We start from the raw sequence: 25,240 nt of genomic DNA, 5'->3' as shown, positions 1-25,240 counted from the left end.
TGAAACGAAAGAACCTCCCCGAATTCCAAGGGATTTCGATGCATTCTTCTGCCTCCCTTCTGCGCCTTGTAGATTCTTGCAGAAAGGTAGGAAATGTCAGTCACCGGCCTTTGGGCGGTGGCCAGTGTTGATAAGCGCAGAATTCTTTTTTGCAGCCGAAGCAAGCACAATCTGATTGATGGTAAAACCTAATAGAAATGGGTAAGTTACAGGTGGGTAGCCGTGCTGGTCTGCCATAGTCGAAACAAAATAGAAAATTCTTTCCAGTAGCACCTTAGAGACCAACTGAGTTTGTTCTTGGTATGAGCTTTCGTGTGCATGCACACTTCTTCAGATACACTGAAACAGAAGTCACCAGATCCTTAAATATAGTGAGGGAGTGGGGAGGGGTATTACTCAGAAGGGTGGTGGGAATGGGTGATCAGCTGGTAGGTGTGGAAAACCTGTTGACGACTCTTAACGGCTGCAATTAGTCTTGCAGGGAAAGGCAAGGGGTGAGATGGCTAAAGATAGCTTTGTTAAGTATAATGAGATAAGAATCCAATGTCTTTGTTCAGACCAGGTTTCTCCATGGTTCTAAGTTTGGTGATTAGAAATGGGTAAAGCAGAGAACCGAGACACTGAGCACCCCTGAAGTCTAAGATGGTGCTTTAAAAAAAGGGAGACAGTAAGACTCGTTCCGCTTAGCAGTTTTAGCACATGGTGGTCCGTTGCTCAAAAGAAAATTTGCACAGAATCATTGTGTTGTTGTTTTTTTGTTTTACGAACAGCTCAGAAGCAATCTTGGTTCTCAAGTGGCAGTGTTTAATAATAGGTGAAATCTGGCTCAGATGTCCGCCTACAGTAGACTTTCGGGTATCTCTTGCCAATAGTCCCACAAATCTTGTTGAATGCACTCTCGTAGCACTGATGCAGACCTGCTCTCTTGCCCTTGAAGCTCAAAGAAAAAATTATGTATGATTTTGTTTTTCTTTGTCAGCTCCTTTGAGACACACGTGAAAAGCAGGGTGTGATTTTTTAAAAATAAATAAAAGCGTCTGCAAAAACCATTTATGACACCTACCCTGTGCTGCTTGTTGGTTAATCGAAAAATAATCCCTCTGTCTAAGTTCAACTGTTGTTGTTTAGTCATGTCCGACTCTTTGTGACCCCATGGACCAGAGCACGCCAGGCACTCCTGTCTTCCACTGCCTCCTGCAGTTTCGTCAGACTCATGTTGGTAGCTTCGAGAACACTGTCCAACCATCTCGTCCTCTGTCATCTTTTCCAGGGAGTCTTCTCTTCTCATGAGGTGGCCAAAGTATTGGAGCCTCAGCTTCAGGATCTGTCCTTCCAGTGAGCACTCAGGGCTGATTTCTTTGAGAATGGATAGGTTTGATCTTCTTGCAGTCCATGGGACTCTCAAGAGTCTCCTACAGCACCATAATTCAAAAGCATCAATTCTTCGGCGATCAGCCTTCTTGATGGTCCAGCTCTCACTTCCGTACATTACTACTGGGAAAACCATAGCTTTAACTATACGGACCTTTGTCGGCAAGGTGGTGTCTCTGCTTTTTAAGATACTGTCTAGGTTTGTCATTGCTTTTCTCCCAAGAAGCAGGCGTCTGTTGAGCTTCAGACCATATTTTGCACTCCTCTTTCACCCTCATTAAAAGGTTCTTTAATTCCTCCTCACTTTCTGCCATCAAGGTTGTGTCATCAGCGTATCTGAGGTTGTTGATATTTCTTCTGGCAATCTTAACCCTGGTTTGGGATTCTTCCAGTCCAGCCTTTTGCATGATGAATTTGGCATATAAGTTAAATAAGCTCAACTGTTATTAGATTGGAATTTCATAGCAGTGATTGACTGGTTTCTGTCTGTTCCCCCCAATCTCTTTAAAACACGTGGGCAACCTGATGTCTTTGGCCTAATTCCAAAAACCCCCTAATTTCAAAATCTCTTTGCAAACAATTCAGTTCAGATCTCTGGCAAGAATCAAGTTATACCTGCCTGCTATGCACAGAGAGAAAGGCAACGGGGTGGCTGAAAGAGAAAAGGGGTGTCTCCACCTATTTTCTTTTCTGGTGCCCCACCCACAATCCGCATGCAGCCCCCTAACGGATTACTTATGGAATCATAGAATTGTAGACTTGGAAGAGACCCTGAGGATCATCTAGTCCACCCCCTGCAAGACAGGAAAACGATGCTGCCCCGTACAGGGGCCGAACCTGCAACCTTGGCGTTACCAGCACCACTCTCTAACCAACTGAGCCAGAGGTTTTCAACCTTTTTGGGTCCACTGCTCCCTTGACCAACTGCATTCTTTCTGCGGCTCCCCTGTGGGGCTCAGGAGCCCAGTTAGGTCACCCCTTGCCTGTGGAGCTGGCAGGCTCTCATGTTTTTTGAAACCCGTCCTTGTGGAGTCGTCCCTCAGCCTCCTCTCCCCTCTTCTTGAGAGTCCTCTGGGAAGCCGCTGCTGCCACCCCGGTCTCTGAGCTGCACCCCCTGCCCCAAGGAGAGGTGCCCCCTCACACTGCCCCACAGGGGCCTGGGAAGCACCCCATGGCCAGCCCCAGAGTCACCATTCGCCTGCGGAGCTTGTAGCCAGGGCTGCTGCAACAAACACTTTTGCAAGCCTTTGGGAGGCAGAGACGTGAGAGGGCATCAGAGGAGGCAGGGAAGGAAAGAGGGACAGAGGACAGTATTGCCTGCAGCACCCCTGACCATAATTCAAGGCACCCCAGGGTACCACGGCACACTGGTTGAAAACCACTGAACTGAGCTATCCAGGAGGTAAAGGTAAAGGGACCCCTGACCATTAGGTCCAGTCGCGGATGACTCTGGGGTTGCGGCGCTCATCTCGCATTAATAGCCGAGGGAGCCGACGTACAGCTTCCGGGTCATGTGACCAGCATAACTAAGCCGCTTCTGGTGAACCAGAGCAGCGCACGGAAACGGTGTTTACTTTCCCGCCGGAGCGGTACCTATTTATCTACTTGCACTTTGACGTGCTTTCAAACTGCTAGGTGGGCAGGAGCAGGGACCAAGCAACGGGAACTCATCCTGTCGCGGGGATTCGAACCGCCAACCTTCTGATCAGCAAGCCCTAGGCTCTTTGGTTTAACCCACAGCGCCACCTGCGTCCCTGAGCTATCCAGGAACACAGCCCTTAATAGCAAAAAGGTTGCCTTCCCTAGTTTTAAAAAAAGGTGTCACCTTTTGATGCTGTGCACTGCCTTGCTATTTCATGCTACGGCGGCATAAAAATATTTCTCTAAATAAATCACATTTTTCTGATATTACCTTTTGCACCCCACCTTTCCTCCAAGGAGGTCAGCTACACGGTGGTAGTTCATGTGTTTCCACCCATGTTTTGCCCTCCAACAACCAAAGAACAAACAGATCCTCACATTGTTTAAAAACTAGGTGACGCTTGAATCATTAGCTCTCTTTCCCCAGGAGTGATTGTTTATGAAAAAGCCCGCAAACCTCCTATTATCAGAGCAATTGCATGTTGCAAATCTGCTTGGGCTGCTAATCATTTAGAGCCAGTTCACTGCGGCATGTCTACATCAAGCCAATAATTTGTGCTTGCAAGAGGTTAAAGAAAGCGAGCAAAAGAGAAACGCTTCTAATTAATTTAATGTGGCTGGTGCGATGCTTCACCCCCAGTTTCGTTTTTGCAATCAAAGCCCTGTGTGTCCGTATCTCAAAAATTCCTGGTAGTTCTCATTCCGGGTGGTTTGGGATGCTGTGGCACTGTGCGTGCTCTTAAGAAGAGCTGCCTGTTTTGCATTAGACCAAATACCCATCTCCTCCAATCGCCAGTGAGATGCACATATACGAGTGAAGTTTCCCCCCCTCACCTGCCTTTCAAAGCCATCTCAGCTGGAGGCTCTCTCCATCTCCTTTTTGCAGCAGCAAATTCCGTTTGCTGAACATGCATGATGTAATAGGAGCGAGTGGGAAATGTTGAAACGAAACCTTTCTGGCGACCGGCGCTGAGCAGCCAAGTTGTCTAAGGACGTGTTCAGAATCCAGCCTGGAGATGGCAGCCTTAAAAGGATGCTTGCTCTCTTGGTGTGGCATGGATTGTCGGAACGCACAGAAACCAGATTTCCTCGAGGGTTGATGAATTTTAACAGGGAAAAATGTAAAGTACTACACTTGGGCAAAAAACCGAAAGGCACAAATACAGGATGGGTGACACCTGGATTGAGAGCAGTACATGTGAAAAGGATCTAGGAGTCTTGGTAGACCATAAACTTGACATGGAGTCAACAGTGTGATGCAGCAGCTAAAAAAGCCAATGCAATTGTGGGCTGCATCAATAGGAGTATAGCGTCTAGATCAAGGGAAGTAATAGTACCACTGTATTCCGCTCTGGTCAGACCTCACCTGGAATACTGTGTCCAGTTCTGGGCACCACAGTTCAAGAAGGATACTGACAAGCTGGAACGTGTCCAGAAGAGGGCAACCAAAATGGTCAAAGGCCTGAAAACGATGCCTTATGAGGAACGGCTTAGGGAGCTGGGTATGTTTAGCCTGGAGAAGAGAAGGTTAAGGGGTGACATGATAGCCATGTTCAAATATATAAAAGGATGTCATGTAGAGGAGGGAGAAAGGTTGTTTTCTGCTGCTCCAGAGAAGCGGACACGGGGCAATGGATTCAAACTACAAGAAAGAAGATTCCACCTAAACATTAGGAAGAATTTCCTGACAGTAAGAGCTGTCCGACAGTGGGATTTGCTGCCAAGGAGTGTGGTGGAGTCTCCTTCTTTGGAGGTCTTTAAGCGGAGGCTTGACAGCCATCTGTCAGGAATGCTTTGATGGTGTTTCCTGCTTGGCAGGGGGTTGGACTGGATGGCCCTTGGGGTCTCTTCCAACTCTAGGATTCTAGGATTCCTGCTTAAACGTAGTAGCTAGGCTTCGGGGAGGAAGACAGGTCTGAGTCTGTGCAGTGGAAGGCGGCGAGGGAAATGTAAGCTGCTGCCCTGGGTTCCAAGATGGAAGAAAAGTGATGTGCATATGGAAATACAGTGGTACCTTGGTTCTTGAACGGCTTAGTTAACAGACAAATTGGTTCCCAAACGACAAAAACCCGGAAGTAAGTGTTCCGATTTGTGTGTGTTTTTTGGAAGCTGAATGTCCGACGCGGTTTCCGCTTGAGTGTAGGAAGCTCCTGCAGCCAATCGGAAGCCACGCCTTGGTTTCAAACGGTTTCGGGAGTCGAACGTACTTCCGGAACGGATTAAGTCCGAGAACCAAGGTTCCACTGTAAATAAATGATTTGTGTGAAGGAAGTTCCAGGTTCAGTTCAGCTCAGAAGGATGAAGGTAGCAGGTGATGTGGAAGATGCTAGAAGACTTGGAGAGGCACTGGCAGAGTGCTCTCAAGGCTGGGCTGGACACCCAGATAGCCTGACCTAGAATCATAGAGTAGGCAGGGACCCTGAGGATCATCTAGTCCACCCCCTTGCAATGCAGGAATAGGCAGCTGTCTCTTACAGGGATCGAACCTGCAACCTTGGCATTGTCAGCAGCATGCTTTAACCAACTGAGCTTGCTATAACTGTCCTGTATTCCGTTGATCTCTTGTGCAAGGGCAAGGGCTGTAGCAAAATGGTAGGGCATCTGCTCTGCATGCAGAAGGCCCCTGGTTCAATCCCTGCCATTTCCAGGTACGGCTGGGGGAAAGACTAGAAACCCCAGAGAGCTGCTGCCAGCCAGTGTAGGCAGTTCTGAGCTAGAAGGACCCACGGCCTGATTCTGTATAGGGCACCTTCCAATGCTCCAACTCCCTTTATAGTGTGCAATTTATTGCATCTTCCTCTTGGACTTAAAAGCCTGGAACAAGATTTCATTAAAATGTGGAGGTTCCTCTGCTTTCTCTCTTCTTTAAGTTTCTAACCCTCTTGACTTCAAGGAGCAATTGCAAAAGGCAAGCTTCGGTCAGCCTTTAAGTTGCACGAAGCCGATTTATTGCAAAGTAAAGGCAGGTGGGAACGAGCCAGGACAGAATTCTCATTCGAGCCCCGAATGCACCTCTCCTCCCAGCTCTGGTACCTTTTTCTTATTTCTCCCTCCTAAGTCTGAAATTCCTTTGACCCGCTCAGAGAATATGCTTGGAACGTGCCTGGTGGGAAGAACATGGTCGCGCTGAGAGCAAAAATGGCTGCTTTGTTCTGCCTTTGCAAAAACTCCTTGATAAGACTTTGCTTTGATTCCCTGAGATGTGTGGCGGAGAGTGATCAATAAAACAGACCCTCTCTTGTTGCAGGCTACCTTAAGTGTGATACGGACGATGGCTGTGAGAACAAAGAAGAAGTCGGGGGCGAAGAACTTTTTGACACCGTAAATTCCTCGATCGTCTCCGGGGACAGCATCAGGTTCTTTGTGAATGTCAACTTGGATGTACAGCAGAATGTTACAGGTAAGGATGCCGCCTGCTTCTTACCTGAGACCATCTTGGCGTCTCTCTCTCATAAATTCCCATCTGGTTGTAATAATTGTTTTCCATGGCCTGGTTTTCACATCACCTTTTAAATTGCACCTAACCTGAATGATGGCTTAAAGGTGGATACCATTGTGTTGGTGATGGGGAGAAAATCATCCTTCCTTCACTCCTTCTCTGGTCCTGCTGCTACTGGCAACTACAGGTGAAACTCGAAAAATTAGAATATCATGGAAAAGTCCATTTATGTAAGCAATTGTTTTCATTAGCTACTGGAGTTTAATATGTGAGATAGACTCATGACATGCAAAGCGAGATATGTCAAGCCTTTGTTTGTTATAATTGTGATGATTATGGCGTATAGCTGATGAAAACCCCAAAGCTGAAATTGTTAATTTGGGGTTCTCATCAGCTGTACGGCATAATCATCACAATTATAACAAATAAAGGCTTGACATATCTCGCTTTGCATGTCATGAGTCTATCTCATATATTAGTTTCACCTTTTAAGTTGAATTACTGAAAGAAACGAACCTTTCCACGATATTCTAATTTTTCGAGTTTCACCTGTAAACCATGGTTTGATTGTACCTCTTCTCCCCGTGCACCAGCAGGCTGTGTGTTCACCCTTAAACCATAGTTCAGCTAAACCATGGTTTACAGTGTTGTGCGAACGAGAATGGGGCCGTTTCTCATTTTGCACAAGGCGGTCGTCTTGGCACATGTTAGATAGAGGACTCGATTGTGTGATGGCGCATGAGTGTTCAAAATGGGAAGACCCTTCGGCGTGTGTTTATTGAACTCAAAACAGGAATTGGCCTCACTTCTTTAGGTGTGACCATGTGACCAATACAAGTTGCACCAGGACTGGGTGGACTGGCCTAAGCAGAGGGAGAGACGGGGTAAAAAGGTTGCCCTTAACTAAAATATCCTTTTCCTGGCATGCTTGGAAAATACTTCCATCTTCCCGGAGAGAGATTTGTAAAAAGCTGGGAAAGCCCCTAAAGTGTTAAGACTTAACAGAACAACCTGCTCCCACAAAAAACACCTAAGGCTACAGGTGGGTGTCCGTGGCATCCTGTTGGAGTCAATTTTGAAGACACAGGCTACTTTCTATTTGCAGAAGAATTGGAAGGTTTTTTAAAATTTGAAACTCTGTTTGCGTGCGCGTTTGTGTCATGTTTCTATATGCAGCGAGGCTTATATTGGTACAGTTGATCGCATCAGGAGGAGAACAAAGCACAGGCACAACAGAGGCGCAAAGAGTCGTCTGCAACATTTTTACAACACATAATTTCCTCCATAACGTCCCGCTTGTCTTCGCCTCCATCTGCGCTGTTTGCTGACTGTGTTAGCACAACAGCAGGTGCCTGAGCTTCTGGGAAATCTCGTTCCATGCCAGGGGTTGTCAAACATTTTTGGGCCTACGGATACATTTCCAGATGGGAGAAACTGTTGAGAGAATTGCACACACACAAACACACACACTTGCAGCCAAGCACACACCACAACCTCTTCAGTTGCCTGCAACAGAATGCTGCCTTCAAGCTTAATTTCGGCAAGAGGAAAGGCAGGACAAGGGGACCCTGTGGGCACCAGGGAAGGCGTCTGCAGATGTGCCCTTGGGCACCCCATTGGTAACCCCCTGTAAAGCCCATTTGAACCCCTGCTGCCAGTCAGCTAGATGGCCCAATGGCCTGGTTCAGTATAAAGCACTTCCTTTGTTCTTAAAATTGAAAGAAAAGGCTGTAGCTGTCAAGAGCAGGTCAGCAAAGAATCACACTGCATCAGTGAAGTTAACTGTTTACTCACGGAAACAAGGTTGACGCAGGAGGTCAGGCCTAGTGAGCTCAGCAACTCGAATTGGTAGATCTTGCCCCCGTTGTGGAGACTGAAGATCCCACAGTTCCCTAAGTCTCCTCCCTTCCCGGGTCCTTCCCAAGCAATCTGAGATTATGCCGCCATGCCTGAATTTGCTCCTCCCGCTTCATACCTCTTCTGGTTCTGGGAGACCATTGGGGAGGGGAGCTGGTTGCAGCAGGAGTGGGAGACTCCCTGGATTCTTCAGCCTCATCTCTGACTCTTGCCCCCTCCCCCCCCCACTCTCCAACCTTTGCTTTCGCCTCTGATTCTGGACTGCTCCCTGCCACAGACTCTCCCAGCTCACGAAACCCTGCTGCCTCTTCTGACACCCCTTCCTCCCATTCTGCTCCCTCTTCTCCCTCCGACCACACGTTGTCGACCCACCACTAATCCCCTGGCTCTGAGCTTTCTTCCCCTGGCAATTCCCAGCGGATGCCTCCCTCCCACTCCTCTGCATTCAGCCAGTTCATGACAGTAGCTCAGCTGGAAAACTGCTGCCAGTCAGTGTAAGCCACACTGAGTTAAATGGACCAGTGCTCTGATTTGGCATAAAGCAATTTCGTATGTTTCTGTGACCCTGTGTAGCACACCTCTCTCTCTCTCTCTCTCTCTCTCTCTCTCTCTCTTTCTCCCTTTCTCCCTTTCTCTCTCTCTGGCTAGGCTGCCCTTCTCCGTCTAGGGAGAAATCACCTCTTTGACTCATCTGCATTAGCTTCTGCTAGGTTTCTCTCCCACAAACTGCCATGTATTCCTTTCCACCCTTCTCCTTGCGACACGAGGCGCTTTCTTCTCTCTGCACCTTGAGATACGCCGACGCTGACAGTACAATAAGCCCGACGGCCCCGACGGGTTGGGTGGGGAGGTGGATGAAGGGCGAGGCGAGGCGAAATTAGGGGCAGCTAAATTTAGCACCTTCCCGCCGGGGTGTGCATGGAGGAATGCCAGAATGTCGGCTTGCTCATTGTGCCCCCGCTGCGTCCGTGTCTTGCTATTCTGTTTACGCGATCGATTGTGCCATTATTCGCCTCTCTGCTATTTGAAAAATCCTGCCCTTGTGAATTAGCATTGTTTGACTGCAGAGGAAAAAAACCCCTCGCCGGAATGAATAGAGGATGCCGGGCCCTTGCTCTTAGCCTTCCCCGGCTGGTCTAAGGCCGTTTCCCCTGCTGCTTTCGGAAGCTCCAAGTTACGTGACTCGCATCGCCTGCTAAACCCAAACATGCACCGTATAATGCTTGGCCCGCAGCTGTGAGGCGTCTGTCCTGCAGTGCAGAGAAGAGTCCGGCTGCCGGGTCAGGCCAAAGGCCCATCCAATCCAGCGGCCGGCCAAATGCCGTGATGGGAAGACTCTGAGCAGGAGCGGAGAACTGCCTGGAACGGCCTGCCTCTTAACATTGAGCAGGAACCTTTGCTATGCTGTTTTACGACTTCTAAGAACGTCGCTCCATGCTGGGAAGGCTACCCAGACACATCGTTTAGTTATATATACACTCGTTGTTGTTTTTTTAAAAAAATTTCTACTGATTTCTACCTGTGCATCATAGATGATTGCCTAGACGCAGATGGCGCTGTGGGTTAAACCACAGAGCCTAGGGCTTGCTGATCAGAAGGTCAGCGGTTCAAATCCCCGCGACGGGGTGAGCTCCTGTTGCTCGGTCCCAGCTCCTGCCCACCTAGCAGTTCGAAAGCACGTCAAAGTGCAAGTAGATAAATAGGTACCGCTCCGGCGGGAAGGTAAACGGCGTTACCGTGCACTGCTCTGGCTCGCCAGCAGCGGCTTTGTCAAGCTGGCCACATGATCTGGAAGCTGTGTGCCGGCTCCCTCGGCCAGTAATGTGAGATGAGTGCCGCAACTCCAGAGTTGGACATATCATTGTTTAAACACCATTTGAATGGCAATGCCCATCAATTTGGGGGAGGCTTGGCCCCCACCAATATTTTATTGGGGCTGAAAGGACCTCAGTCCCTACGAGTTGGCTCATATGCTCTAAAATAACATGCCAGCTTTCCTGTTACTCTTCTTCCTAAACTCTGGTGGGCTCTTAGGGCTGCTGGTAAGGGCCATTCCATATTTTGTCTTGGTCTTGTGGATCCAGGGATCTTAGTGGACCCCAAGCTTAGCACAAGTCAACGAAAGCAAAAGCAATAAAAGCTAATGCTATTCTAGACTGCATCAACAGGGTCAAAGGAAGTACCTCTCTATTCTTTCTTGGTCAGACCACACCACTATTGTTTCCAGTTCTGGGTACCACCATTTAAGAAGGATGTGGACAAGCTGGGAGATGTACAGAGGAGGCAAACCAAGATGATCAAGGGCCTGGAAACCGAGCCTGATGAGGAATGGTTGAGGGAATTGGGTATGGGTGGTGCTGTGGGTTAAACCACAGAGCCTAGGGCTTGCTGATCAGAAGGTCAGCGGTTCAAATCCCCGCGACGGGGTGAGCTCCTGTTGCTCGGTCCCAGCTCCTGCCCACCTAGCAGTTCGAAAGCATGTCAAAAGTGCAAGTAGATAAATAGGTAACACTCTGGTGGGAAGGTAAACGGTGTTTCCATGCGCTGCTCTGGTTCGCCAGAAGCGGCTTAGTCATGCTGGCCACATGACCCAGAAGCTGTACACCGGCTTCCTCGGCCAATAAAGTGAGATGAGCGCTGCAACCCCAGAGTCGGTCATGACTGGACCTAATGGTCAGGGGTCCCTTTACCTTTACTTTAACCAGGAAAAGAGGAGACCAAGAGGAGATATGATAGGCATCTCAAGCGTTGTCACTTGAGAGAGGGAACAAACTTTTTTTCTCCCACTCTGGAGGGTAGAACTCGAACCGAAGGCTTCAAGTTACAAGAAAGGAGATTTTGACTAAACATCAGCAAGAACTTCCTGGTGGTAAGAAGCTGTTCGAGAGTCGAACGGACTGTCTTGCTCCCTGGACCAAAGACTTGGTTTGGGCTTCATTATTTGATGGAAGGGAGAAATTCCTATTTGAAGTTTTGGTATCGCTTTGAGAGCAGTTTCTTGGAAACGGTTTGCACGGAGGCACTGCACGTCTCAGAGACTCGCTTCGAACAACAAAGTGTTAAATAAAATTTGAAGCCCTCCGCTCTCTATGACTCATGCAACCTCAGTCTTCAGAAGGCTGTTAAAATATAAATTTCTCTGGGCGTTAGTGCTTCCTAGAAATTGCGCGACACGCTTAGTTTCTAAAGTATCTCTTCCAAATCATTATGCACTGTAGAAGAGCAATTTAAAAATGCAATGCATTCGAATTTAATCTAAGCACACAGGCTGTTCAAATATTATTGTTATTGCCCATTAGACTGCTGCTGCCACATTCTGAAATTAATGATTAATTGAACTCCACAGCTGCACACAAATGTGCCCCAGTTTCCTGCAAAAACTGGCAATTTTGGTTGAGGTAGGAAGGTTGAGGCCTGTTAAGGGTCGTTGGCTGATTTCTCCCTTGGCTATATTGGTCCATCGATGTCCCAGCCAATCAGGGAACATGTCAAAGTACTACACAGCCAATCAGATTTGATCCGCAAGATGATGCAACTAACAGCAATGGAGGGCAATTGCAATAATTAAACGTTTTCACTAGGAGTGCTGAAACATTGCCAGAGACAGACATTCTTTTTTTGGCGTGATTGACACCGTTTGTCAAAACGAAACGAAACACCTTGCTCTGCCAATCTTTAAATGTTAAATTTCAATCTCTGTTCAGGTGGCATGCCTAGTCTTTGCTCAGTGCTTAGTTCTCGTGTCTGAGAGGTGGTTTTGGTTATATTGCAGCAACCTGGCACCTAGCTACCCTCAGGCTGAATATTTTTAAATAACGAAATAAATGAAAACATAAGAAGGGTCCCCATCTGGGCCAGTATAGATGCGTCATCTGGGAATGCCAACAGCAGGATTCGAACACAAGAGCCCTCTCCCATCCTGTGGTTTCCAGCAACTGATATTCATAAGCATCACGAGCCATCAGAGCTAGTAGCCATTGATAGGCCGCCTCCTCCTCCTCCCCCCCAAACTGGGAGGGGAATAATAAATTATGATTATCATAATTATTATTATTTGTACCCTGCCCATCTGGCTGGGTTTCCGCAGCCACTCTGGGCGGCTTCCAACAAAGATTAAAATACATTAAAATGTCACACATTAAAAACTTCCCTAAACAGGGCTGCCGTCAGATGTTTTCTAAATGCCAGGTAGTTGTTTATCTCTTTGACACCTGACGGGAGGGTGCCACCACCAAGAAGGCCCTCTTCCTGGTTCCCTGTAACCTCACTTCTCGCAGTGAGGGAACCATCAGAAGGCTGTCAGAGGTGGACCTCAGTGTCTGGGCTGAACGCTCCTTCAGGTATACTGGGAACTCCTTTTCCATCTACCACTGCCTCTTCTTCAGTTGACAGAGACCATGCTTGTATATTCCTTTTTCCCTTTTTTACTATTTATATTTTATTGAGATTATTATATTATTTAAAAAATATTTTTTTATTAATTTTCCATTTAAACATTGATAATCACATCATTATTATCCTCATTACTTCTTTGGCTCTTTAGAGCCTATTGACTTCCTTCCCTCCCACCTAATGGCTTTCAAAAGTAATCTTTGTATCACAGCATTTTATATATTTTCCAGTTCTAATGTAACTCATTGCAAGATACCTCAAAATTTAAATAAATATAGAAAGGCAAGAAATTTCTCATTACAAGCCTTTGGGTAACCCTGCTAGTGTTGTTACTTGCTTACAATGATCTTTCAAAAAAAAAAATCCTCCCAGTAGCACCTTAGAGACCAACTACTGTATATTCTGGCGTATAAGACTACTTTTTAATCTTAAATCTTCTCAAAAGTTGGGGGTCGTCTTATATGCCGGGTGGAGAATCTGTGGTAGAGTATATCTCAAACTCTATATTTTAACTGGAAAAGTTGGGGGTCGTCTTATACGCCCATTCGTCTTATACGCCGGAATATACGGTAAGTTTGTTCTTGGTATGAGTTTGTTCTTGGTATCTGAAGAAGTGTGCATGCACACCAAGGCCCGCCAATGAGGTTCGTAGTTGGCCCGGGATCTGAACCCGGGTCTCCCAGGTCCTGGTCAAACACTCGTAACCACAATTAGCATTTGTAGTTGAGGCTGGAAACCGACTGACAGAAAATGCAGCAAGGCCCGAATTCAGGTTATATGCTTGGGCCCGTCTGGTGCCACTCAGCAACCCGGCTGCCGAATTTTGCACCAGCCAAAGTTTCCGCAACTGTCTCGAAATGCAGCCCCAAGCGTCGTGCAGTGCAGTAGTCTAACCTAGATTGCTAAAACGGCGTCAATACAGGAAGCCCAGCGTTGCCAACCCCATACCCTCCAACATTTCTCCAATTAAAATAGGTGTGAAGTGGGACATTCTGGGGTCAAATCACATGGCTTCTGTAAATCCAAGGCTGTCCCTGGAAAACAGGAGCACTTGGAGGATCTGCAACACTCCCTTTGGTCTGTGACCTTTCTGGCTTCGCTACTGGTCTTGAACATGACGGCAATTATTGCAAAGGCAGAATTTCTGGTGGTTTAAGGGGGGGGTGTAGCTTGCTGTGGCTGCACTCATTTCCTCTTCCAACCCCCTAAGCCACCGACTAGATGGACAGCTGACCTGATGATCCCCCTGCCCCATTGATAGGTCAGTCCGCTCTCGTAAATGGCATTCAACTCCTCTTTTAATAGACCACCGGGAACAGACATTTTATACCCTTTAAAACTATGCTCTGAGCTCTCTGGGAGTTCTTAACTCTTAACAGGCTCATCTGAGCCATGCGATCGAAATCAACAACCCCTTACTGTTCATATTGCTATTTATTAGGTTTAGAAAACATCCCCGGAGCCTCAAGGCGTTTGGATGCATGTACATGATGGAAGTGTAATAAATCTCATACTTGTGCTGTCATAGGCTTGCTTTTAAAACTGCCAATGTGCTAAACTTCAGCATAATTTCTCCTGGAGGAGGGAAAAAAGGACAGGGCTTGCAAAATTTATTGAAGGTAGTCAGATTGGAAGTCTGTCTTGTAGAATTCAGGGCTGTGCTATGTTTTTAAATGGTTCCCCCTATCCCACCTCAAAATCATAGAATCACAGAATTGGAAGGGACCCTGAAGATCGTCTAGTAGTCCAATCCCCTGCAATGCGGTTGTCCAAGACGGGGATCGAACCAGCTACCTTGGCGTGGTCAGCGCCACGCTCTCGACAACTGAGCTATCCAGGCTGACATTGGGGCATTTTGTATACAGTGGCACCTTGGTTCTCACACTTAATCCGTTCCAGAATTCTGTTCCAAAACCAAGGCACACTTTCCTATAGAAGGTAATGCAAAACGTATTAATCCGTTCCAGACACTTAAAAAACAACAACCCTTAAAACAGCAATTTAACATGAATTTTACTCTCTAACGAGACCATTGATCCATAAAATGAAAGCAATAAACAATGTACTGCAGTCACACAATCCATCAGGAGCTGAACTGGGTTCCACACAGTCACAAAAACAAAACAAAAAAGAGCCACAAAAACGCAAAATAAATAGCAAAAACAGATAGACCTCAGCCTAACACTCAAAACGGAAGTGTGGCACTCAAAATGGAGCGCGTTTGGTTTCCGAAATAAAGTTCGCAAACCGGAACACTTACTTCCAGGTTTGCAGTGTTTGGGTTCCAAGTTGTTTGAGTACCAAGGTGTTTGAGAACCAAGGTACCACTGTATTGGAAAAGAACTGTGCCAGTGTGGTGTAGTGGTTAAGAGCGATGGACTCGTAATCTGGGGAACCGGGTTTGCGTCTCCGCTCCTCCACATGCAGCTGCTGGGTGACCTTGGGCTAGTCACACTTCTTTGAAGTCTCTCAGCCCCACTCACCTCACAGAGTGTTTGTTGTGGGGGAGGAAGGGAAAGGAGAATGTTAGCCGCTTTGAGACTCCTTCGGGTAGTGATAAAGCGGGATATCAAATCCAAACTCTTCTCTTCTTCTGTACCCTACACATGGCAGGTCTTGGTGTGTGTGGGGGGGTAAGGATAAAAGCATTCAGAAATATGACCTGAGTCTGCCTCTCAGGTTTCTGGGACCACTTCCATGTCTTCAGAGCAAAGGCGTATTCGTAGAGCCACGTTAAATTTTATGTGCCCATGAAGTTACTAGTCCTTAGGAAGGTATCTGTCGAGTCTGCAGGTTTGTGATAGCTTCATTGGTGGAAGGAAGTAGCTCTGTGTATAGTAACTACTACAACATTCCAGCAGAATGGAAAATACGGGGAATTAGATCTGAGCATTGCGTGGCAATCTCCCTCCCCTCCCCGTGGAAGTAATGACACAGACACATTATGCTGGGAAGCGGGACAAAGAGGGCGAGTTTCCCGCCCGCCGCTAGTTTAAAGGGACTAAGACACGCCCCCTCAGGCCGACCGGATTGGTCGGCCTGGGGGAGGCGCTGGAATAATCTACCAATCGCGCAGGGGCTGGATTCAGCCCCTACGCGCGTGATCGGGTCGTGACGGCCGCAAATCCACCTCCTGTTGATGCGGAAGTCCTGTTGATGCGGAATCTGAATATCTTACAAAGATTGGAGTCCTTGCAAAACCTATTGGCAAGAAAAATCTTGGGCCTCCCTAATGGGACAATGGCGGCTCAACTGAGAATGGAACTGGGCCTATCATTCATCATAGCAAGAGCCCACATCAGGATAATTACCTTCTACAAATCGCATGCTGAAACTCCAAATTCTCTATTAGGCAAACAAGCCTTCTTAGCCTTCACCAGCAGCAGCACCTGGTCAAGAGGCATGGAGTCCATCTGTCATCGCTATTCCCTTCCAAACTTCGCAGCCCTATCCTCATGGGACAAGGACAAAATTCGCGACTGGATTCTTGCTAGGGACGCTGCCCTTGATCAAGAACTATCTAATGCGGCCAGACTCTCCACGTGGTTCCCTCGTGTGAAGGCAGTTAGATCTCTGGCCCACTATCTGAGTGATCTGCTGGATCCTACGCTGAGAAGGGCCTTTACACTGGCTCGATTTCATGCCATTCCCACAGCATTCCTACAGGGTGTATTTTCCAATACCCCTCTGGATCTTCGACTCTGCCCATGCAACAAGGGAAAGATAGAGGACTTTATTCACTTCTTCCTCTACTGCCCACTATATGCCTCAATAAGATCCAGGCTTCTCTCTCTAATCCCTCCGACTATCGCCAGGGACGATGACCGCATGAAATATCTACTTGCGGATGCCAACCCCTTGGTTTCACGTGGAGTGGCCATCTACGTATTACAGGCCCTGAAACTCAGGACCACCTTTTTGGCCAACTTCCCTTAGCCTTAGTCTTATGTATATTCCCAACATGGAGACTGTCGTCACGCCTGCTAGTGCTTTTTATTTTTATTTTATCTGTTTTAACCTGCTCGATTTTACTTCCAATTGTTTTAACTGTTGTATTCTCTGCATAATCGTGTCAGGCTACTGCCTGGTCTTTTACTATGTGCTATGGCCATAGGGCTAATGCAATAAATAAATTGAAATTGATGCAGAAGTGGCCTTGTTGCTCAAAGGTAGGAGAATTAACGCAGCTATTTAGAATCATTGAATTGTAGAGTTCGAAAGGACGCCAAGGGTCATCTAGTCCAACCCCCTGCAATGCAGGAATCTCAGCTGAAGCATCCAGGACAGATGGCCACCCAACCCTTGGAGCTTAAGCCTCTGAAGATAAAGGGTTGATTCACACATTGTGTCTTTCACATACAGGGTGTTTGCTGTGGATAATTCCTGTGCCCTGGACTTGCAAGTGTTTTTCATTGTCCTAGACAACCAGTGCCAGGAGGAAAACACAAGTTATTTGGTGGTGACCCCATTGCTCGTTCCACAGCACAATTTGATTGATTGATTGATTGATTGATTAATTGATTGATTGTATTTCTGCCCCACTGTTCAAAGGAATCCCAAAGCAGCTTACAAGCAATAAATAACAATAGCAAAATCGGGCACCACAAGTACAGCCCAAATCATATAAAGTAATAATAATCATATAAAATAATAATGAATCATATAAAATAATAATGAATCATATAAAATAATTGACAAATAATCAGTAAAACATTTATGAGTAATAATAATAATAATAATAATAATAATAATAATAATAATAATTTTATTATTTATACCCCACCCATCTGGCTAGGTTTCCCCAGCCACTTTGGGCGGCTTTCAACAAAAGATTAAAAATCCATTAAAACGCCAGTCATTAAAAACTTCCCTAAACAGGGCTGCCTTCAGATGTCTTCTAAACACTATCAACAAAGCGGCAACTAAAACAATGAACTAAGCATCGCAGTTGCAGCAAAATCCCTATTATACGATTATCGGATCAATATGGGCGTTTCTAGTCTGTAAAATAACATCAGCATTAACCAAATAGCCACTAGAAATATTTGTGTGCGTGCCCAGACACAGGGACACCTGAAATGTCCTCGCCTCGGCCACCTGCAGCTCATTGTACATCTCCTTTAGCAAAATGACAACCAGGGTCTGAGAGGCTTTCTGTGGGGAAACTGAAAGGCGAGCCCATTTCTGCTCCCAGACTCAAGATTGCGGAGTTAAATATTGGACGGTGCCAGCTGGGGAGGAGTGTAGCTCCATTAAAGAACACCTGCTGCGCGTGCAGAAGGTCACGGGTTCAAATCTCGACATCTCCAGGAAAGGCTGGGAGGGAGCCCTATCTGGAATCCTGGAGAGCTGCTGCCAGTCAGTGTAGGCAATACTGAGCAAAATGGGACCAAGGACAAGTCATTATTTAAAAAAAAAATCCCCGTCGGTGCTCATCCTTTCGCTAGCTGGATTATTTCCTAATGGCAAATGCTTCTCCGTGCATCTGTGGCGGAGGTCAAAAACAAGAAAGGAAAGCTTCTGGCAGTGGTTTTCTGTCTCTCTCTCTCTCTCTCTTCCCCCTTTTCCTAAATCATTATTGCTATTTTTTTGGTGGTAGCAATTTGGTGAAGAGCCAGTTGGAAGGCAGGATGTGGCTTTGTTTAGCTGTAATAATGGGGCAGCCTTTACACATTTTTTGCACACAAACACCAACTCTTAAAAAGGCTTGTCCCACCCTCGACACAATAGACCGTTCCGAGATACTGAATCGACAGTTTCCTGAAAAGCTCTCCAGACGCAAGGCAGGCACACCCGGGGGCAAACCACCGGGAAACTTAACCGGCAAGCGAGAGCTTCCGAAACACTGGGGGGGGGGGCGCGAGGGCAGGAGGTGGGTCCCTCTGCTAAGATAATTTTTTTTTTCCTTGAAAGGAGGGGTTGCGTGGGTGGATATAAGAAGGAGCCCACTCTGGCGGCGCCATGGAATTCCAGAGAGAGAGAGCCATCCAGAGACAAGTGGTCTGGGACTGCGCGGGTATCATTCTGCATACAATAGTTGCATTTCCTCACATTAATAGCAAAGCCCTTTTCATGTCGCCAGGCACAATGCCGGCCCCACGAGCTCCATCTGATAAATCCTATTTTAGAAACCCTGATGTCAGGGTGGGATGCCGGCCACTTCAGCGCTTCCTACTCCCGAGAATGGAAAATGGATGCACCGATTGTGTTCCCCGATAGGCTAGGCCTCTTGGCCTGTGCTTCCTGGTTGACAAGGGCAGTTTGAGAAGGGGGGAAAAGAATTTAAATGTTTCTTAGGAACTTTGCACGCCCGGCTTAAAGCCTTTGGGAACGCACGTGCGCAATTCTCGCGAGCGGTTTTGAGGGTTTTGTTTCAGATGGGCCAGGATAAACCCCGATTGAGCAAGGGGAAAGTCAAAATGGTCTGTCTTCCGTAGAGTTTGCGGAAGAGGCTGCTGTGTATATGGGGAGGCCAGGCACTGCCCGGGTATAGAGATTCCTTCCAGTGCTCAAATAAGGCAAGCTCTGGTCTCAGGGTGCCCGTGTGTCCTACTTTGCAGAGGACAGTCCTCTCTTTGAATGGCTGCCAGGGGGACAGTCCTCTGCCGGAAGCCATCCCCTCCTGCAATATCTGCCCAGGACAAGTCTGGCTTTAACTGACCATGATGGAAATTGCTCATCTATTGCAAGCATCTTGGCACCAGACTGGGCAGGGATGCGGGGAACCTGGGTACCGTATTCCTTTTCTGTGGTGAGAGAGATGGGTTGCATTTCTTTTTAAATTGCAATTACAGCGGTACCTTGGTTCTCAAACGCCTTGGTACTCAAACAACTTGGAAGTAAGTTTGCGAACTCTTTTCGGAAGCCGGACGTGCTCCGTTTTGAGTGCTAACGCTTCCGATTTGAGTGCCAGGCTTCCGTTTTGAGTGTTGCGCTGAGGTCTGTCTGTTTTTGCTGTTTCGCTGGAAATCACAGGATCTGGGAAATCAGCCCAGAGTGCTCACTAGAAGGACAGATCCTAAAGTTGAGGCTCCAGTACTTTGGCCACCTCATGAGAAGAGAAGACTCCCTGGGAAAGACCCTGATGTTGGGAAAGATGGAGGGCACAAGGAGAAGGGGACGACAGAGGATGAGATGGTTGGACAGTGTTCTTGAAGCAACTGGCATGAGTTTGGCCAAACTGCGGGAGACAGTGGAGGATAGGGGTGCCTGGCGTGCTCTGGTCCATGGGGTCACAAAGAGTCGGACACGACTGAATGACTGAACAACAACAACAACAAGCTTCAGAGGACGAGATGGTTGGACAGTGTTCTCGAAGCGACTAGCATGCGTTTGGCCAAACTGCGGGAGGCAGTGGAGGATAGGCGTGCCTGGCGTGCTCTGGTCCATGGGGTCACAAAGAGTCGGACACAACTGAACGACTGAACAACAACAACAACAACAACAAACAGGATCTGGGAGTGCTCTTGTGCTTGCCAGTCTCCCACAGGCATCTGGTTGACCACGGCGAGAACAAGATCCTGGACTAGATGGTCCCTAGGCCTGATCCGGCAGGCCCTCCTTGCGTTTTCTAGCACTGCCTGGCAGGTCCACCCCAAACAGTCTTAAGTTTAATTGCCCCTGAGCCTCGCATACACTTCAAAATACAGGTGCTCGGTGCACATTGGAGCATGGGATGTTTTTCACTTCCCCGTCTGACGGAATGAGCAAGTTATTGTGGGGTGCGATGAAACCTGCGGCTTCCAGGGGCTTGGAAATCTCAGCCACGCCTGCTCTGCCGCTGGGTGAGAAGTGAAATAGCCGCAGCTCAGGGGATGCAACGGGTTCCTTCGGTGAGAAAGCGAAAGGGGCTGCTATTTTTGAGAACTGTGCGATGGCGACACAGCCGTCCCTTCGGCACGCACGCAAAGGAAAGAGCTCAGCCAGGCTCAGCGAGGGACCCAAAAGGGCGATGGAAACCTTATTGGATTTTCACACCTCCTTCAACATAACATGGGCTTCCAGACACCTGCTTATAAGCTCTCCGGGGTTTGGCAGAGGTTGTGATTTCTTGGGATCCCGTTGGTTTCTCTCCCTTGCCACGTGAAGCCACATGTTGCCGACATCTGCAGCACCACCCCAGGTTTCGGTCGCATCCCTGAAATTAAGAAAATACATATATTAAGGAATAATAACGAAGTGGTCTTAAACGCTCAAAAAAGACAAAAGAGAAAAACTCAACGCAGGCCAGTTTTTTGTTTTCCCTCAGATTTAGGTGTGAGCTATTTTCCTATTTTTAAGTGTGATTCCAATTAGGTATTTGTGTTTTCTTCCTGCAAATAGGAACAGATGACTAATCCTGACCTAGGAGAGAGAGATCCTGGGTAGAAATCTCTTAACAGCTCGCTCGGCTCCAGTAATGAGAGCTGCTTTTGAAGTATTAAAACAGGCGAAGGAAAAAAAGTGACGGCGTCAGTTGTATAATGTCAGCAGAGCTAAGCAGCTCTTTGCTGCCTCTCAAGTGTTTTAGAGTACCGTATATCTTGCACCCCTTAAATCACCTGGTGCCCTCCAGGTATTTTGGACCAGAGCTCCCTCTCATCATCCTGGCTATCGGCTGTGTATGTTGACTGATTGGATTTGGAGTCCAGAACAGCTGGAGGGCACCATGTTGGGGAAGCCGGCTTTAGCAATCTTCAGCACAGCCCTGTAAGTCGGGGCAGGCTGCATTAGGAATACAGTGATACCTTGGGTTGCGGACACGATCCGTTCCGGGGTGTCGTTCGCACCCCGAAAAGTCTGCAACCCGAGCGGCGGTATTGCGCATGTGCGGACGCGCGACATCATGCTTCTGCGCATGCGTGAACTGCGCAGACCACTTCCGGATTTGCCGTGTTCGTAACCTGCGCTGTTCGCAACCCGCAGCAACACGAGGTACGACTATATGTGTTTAGGTTCCCCGGGACATTTGCTGTTTCGCCTTGGTGGGGAAGAAGGTGTTTGTGATGCAGAGGCTGTGATAAGAGGACAGCTCAAACAGCCTTTCTCCATTCTCATTCATGCTGACCTATGCAGTTGTCCCGTGTGTGATGATCATCCCCAGTTCTGGCATTGAAACATCCCAGCCAGGAAGAGGTCTTCGCAATCTGGGACCTTCCTGGCAGCCTGGTCTAGTTCCTCGTAGAACTGGTCCTTGGTTTGTACATCAGAGCACATACTGGGTGCATAGATGCTCAAGATGTTGACCAGACCAGAGCTGGTTGCGAGGTGGAGGGAAAGCAACCATTCTAAGCCCTTGGTTGGTGGTTCTTTCGCAGGCAGAAGGAAGCTCCTCACTGCGCAGCCTACATTGTGCATGACTCTGCTGTGCCTTCACAGTTGGAGACATCAGTGTTCCTGAATACCAGTTGCTGGAAGCCACAGGAGGGGAGAGGCCTCTTTTGAGAGCCAGCATGGTGTAGTGGTTAAGAGCGGTGGACTCGTAATCTGGTGAACCGGGTTCGTGTCTCCTCTCCTCCACATGCAGCTGCTGTGTGACCTTGGGCTAGTCACACTTCTCTGAAATCTCTCAGCCCCACTCACCTCACAGAGTGTTTGTTGTGGGGGAGGAAGGGAAAGGAGAAGGTTAGCCGCTTTGAGACTCCTTCGGGTACTGATAAAGCGGGATATCAAATCCAAACTCCTCTTCTTCTTTGTGCACAGATTCTGCTTTTGGGGTTTCCTGATGAGGCATCTGGTTGGCCACTGTGAGAACAGGATGCTGGACTAGATGGGCCATTGGCCGGAGGATGACAATAACAATAACAATAACAACAACAATAATAATAATAATAATAATTTATTCATTCATTCATTCCCCACACATCTGGCTGGGTTTCCCCAGCAACTCTGGGTGGCTCCCAACAGAATACTAAAACAGAATAAAACATAAAACATTAAAAACTTCCCTAAACAGGGCTGCCTTCAGATGTCTTCTAAAAGTCTGGTAGTTGTTTTTCTTTGACATCTGGTGGGAGGGCGTTCCACAGGGCGGGCGCCACTACCGAGAAGGCTCTCTGCCTGCTTCCCTGTATCTTGACTTCTCGCAGTGAGGGAACCGCCAGAAGGCCCTCAGCACTGGACCTCAGTGACCGGGCAGAACGATGGGGGTGGAGATGCTCCTTCAGGTATACTGGGATGATGCCGTTTAGGGCTTTAAAGGTCAGCACCGACACTTTGAATTGTGCTTGGAAACGTACTGGGAGCCACTGCAGGTCTTTCAGGACTGGTGTTATGTGGTTTTGGCGGCCACAGCAGGACTCTTCCTCCATTCTTATGGCATAGGCAAGAAGTCTGACCACCTGACTCTGCATAAGGCATCTTTCCAATGTTCCCCATTCATCTCACCCTAATTTTAAATCTTCTCCTCCCAGCTTGCCCATTGATGAATTAAAGAAGCAAGTCTTTTTAACCATCTGAAACTTGGGTCGCAAAGGCATTTGTACCCCCCACCACCGCCCAAGTCCTTCATAAATTTCATGCCCAAGTCAGCATATAATTACACTAATGGCGTGGGCATTCTGCCACTCAGGTTTTGGGAAGGCAGATTCTGATTCGTCAGCAAAGCCATGCTAGATTCCTCTTGCATTGCATCTAATTATTTGCATATTTTTATTGGATTTCTCCGCATCAGTTTTTTTTTATAAAGACAATAGGGATTGGGGAATGTATGTTCTTTTCTGAAGGAAGACGAGACAAGAATGTGGTTAGCAGTTCTGCTCCTGTCAGCATATTTGATTCAATATTTCTTCGGCAAGTGGCAGGCATTTTTGCTGCAAGGCTGATGAATAGCCGGTTGCAATCCCTAGGAATTTAATGCACGTCACGAGAGGCTGGTGGGGTTTTTTAAGAAACTGTATTTATGAAACAATAAGAAACGCATGAGGTCGGTCAGGGGCATCTGTATTGAGCCGGAATGGCTGGCATGCTATCGTTCTTAAAACGGGGGCAAAACGTATTATTACCACTTCACACGGGGAAGCTGTGAATTCCTGTCCGTCTTCATAGATCATAGAAACGTAGAGTTGGAAGAGGTCTCCAAGGGTCATCCAGCCCAGCTCCCTGCAATCTGCTATATTAGTAGTTCTGCAATGCTTCCTCATAGAGTTACTGCATCATGCAGAGCCTATAGTGCAAAAGTATATATAGTCAGGAATGGGTGGGGATTGAAACCCTGAAACTTGTGCTATAAGGAGTTGAAGGATTTCAGCAGCGAGTAAGAGGCATGTCCTGATTGGAAACAAATCATTGTGTCTGCCCCAAAACCTTCGCAGGTGGAGTGTTGTTGTTTAGGGAAGCTTTTAATGTGTGATATTTTAATGTATTTTGATTTTTGTTGGAAGCCGCCCAGAGTGGCGGGGAAATCCAGCCAGATGGGCGGGGTATTAATAATAATAATAATAATAATAATAATAATAATAATAATAATAATAATAATAGGAATTTATATACCGCCCTATACCCAGAGATCTCAGGGTGGTTCACAGAAAAGATCATAATACAGAAAATCAAAATAAAAACAATAACCCAATAACACAGAGAGACCCCCCAAAAGAGCCACATTTTAAACGGGTTGTTGTTGTTGTTGTTGTTGTTGTTGTTGTTGAGTCGTTCAGTCATTTCCGACTCTTCGTGACCCCATGGACCAGAGCACGCCAGGCACGCCTATCCTTCACTGCCTCTCGCAGTTTGGCCAAACTCATTTTAGTAGCTTTAAGAACACTGTCCAACCATCTCCTCCTCTGCCGTCCCCTTCTCCTTGTGCCCTCCATCTTTTCCAACATCAGGGTCTTTTCTAGGGAGTCTTCTCTTCTCATGAGGTGTCCAAAGTACTGGAGCCTCAACTTCAGGATCTGTCCTTCTAGTGAGCACTCAGGGCTGATTTCTTTAAGAATGGATAGGTTTGATCTTCTTGCAGTCCATGGGACTCTCAAGAGTCTCCTCCAGCACCATAATTCAAAAGCATCAATTCTTCGGCGATCAGCCTTCTTTATGGTCCACCCTCCTGCACACCCATAACTCCGCCGCTGCTGAGGGTCCTGCAATACAGGAATCTCAACGAAAGCATCCAGAACAATTGGCCACCCAACCTCTGCTTAAAAACCTCCGAGGAAGGAGAATCCACCACCTGCCGAGGGAGTCCGTTCCACGGTCAAACTGCTGTTACGGTCAGAAAGTTCTTCCTGATGTTTAGTCGGGATCTCCTTTCTTGTAACGCGAAGCCACTGGTTCGAGTTCTGCCCTCCAGAGCAAGAGAAAAACAAGCTTGTTCCATCTTCCAGGATATGTTTGAAGATGGTTTTCAGTCTCCTCTTTTCCGGGCTAAACATCCCCAGCTCCTGTGATCATTCGGCTTGGTTTCTAGCCCCTTGGTCATCTCGGTCGCCCTCCTCTGCACACGTTCCAGCTTGTCAATATCCTCCTCAAATTGTGGTGCCCAGAACTGGTCACAGTATTCCAGGTGTGCTCCAACCCAGTGGTGGTGGAGGTCCTGATCAGCTCTCCACCAAGCTGTTATTAACC

The 25,240-nt window shown here is 47.4% G+C and overlaps 1 protein-coding gene across 1 annotated transcript in view; it reads left to right on the top strand.

Annotated features, from left to right (window-relative positions):
- SLC4A11 (solute carrier family 4 member 11) overlaps nucleotides 1–25,240 on the top strand; it is a 152,009-nt gene that overhangs the window by 49,218 nt on the left and 77,551 nt on the right. Inside the window, exon 3 of the mRNA XM_033161020.1 lies at nucleotides 6,260–6,412. Coding sequence (XP_033016911.1) covers nucleotides 6,260–6,412 — 153 coding nt within the window. The remainder of the gene's footprint in view (nucleotides 1–6,259; nucleotides 6,413–25,240) is intronic.

This window comes from Lacerta agilis, chromosome 9, assembly GCF_009819535.1.
Source record: "Lacerta agilis isolate rLacAgi1 chromosome 9, rLacAgi1.pri, whole genome shotgun sequence".
Classification (NCBI taxonomy): domain Eukaryota; kingdom Metazoa; phylum Chordata; class Lepidosauria; order Squamata; family Lacertidae; genus Lacerta; species Lacerta agilis.
The sequence above is the reverse complement of the archived record's forward strand: the minus strand, read 5'-3'. Positions and strand labels throughout refer to the sequence as shown.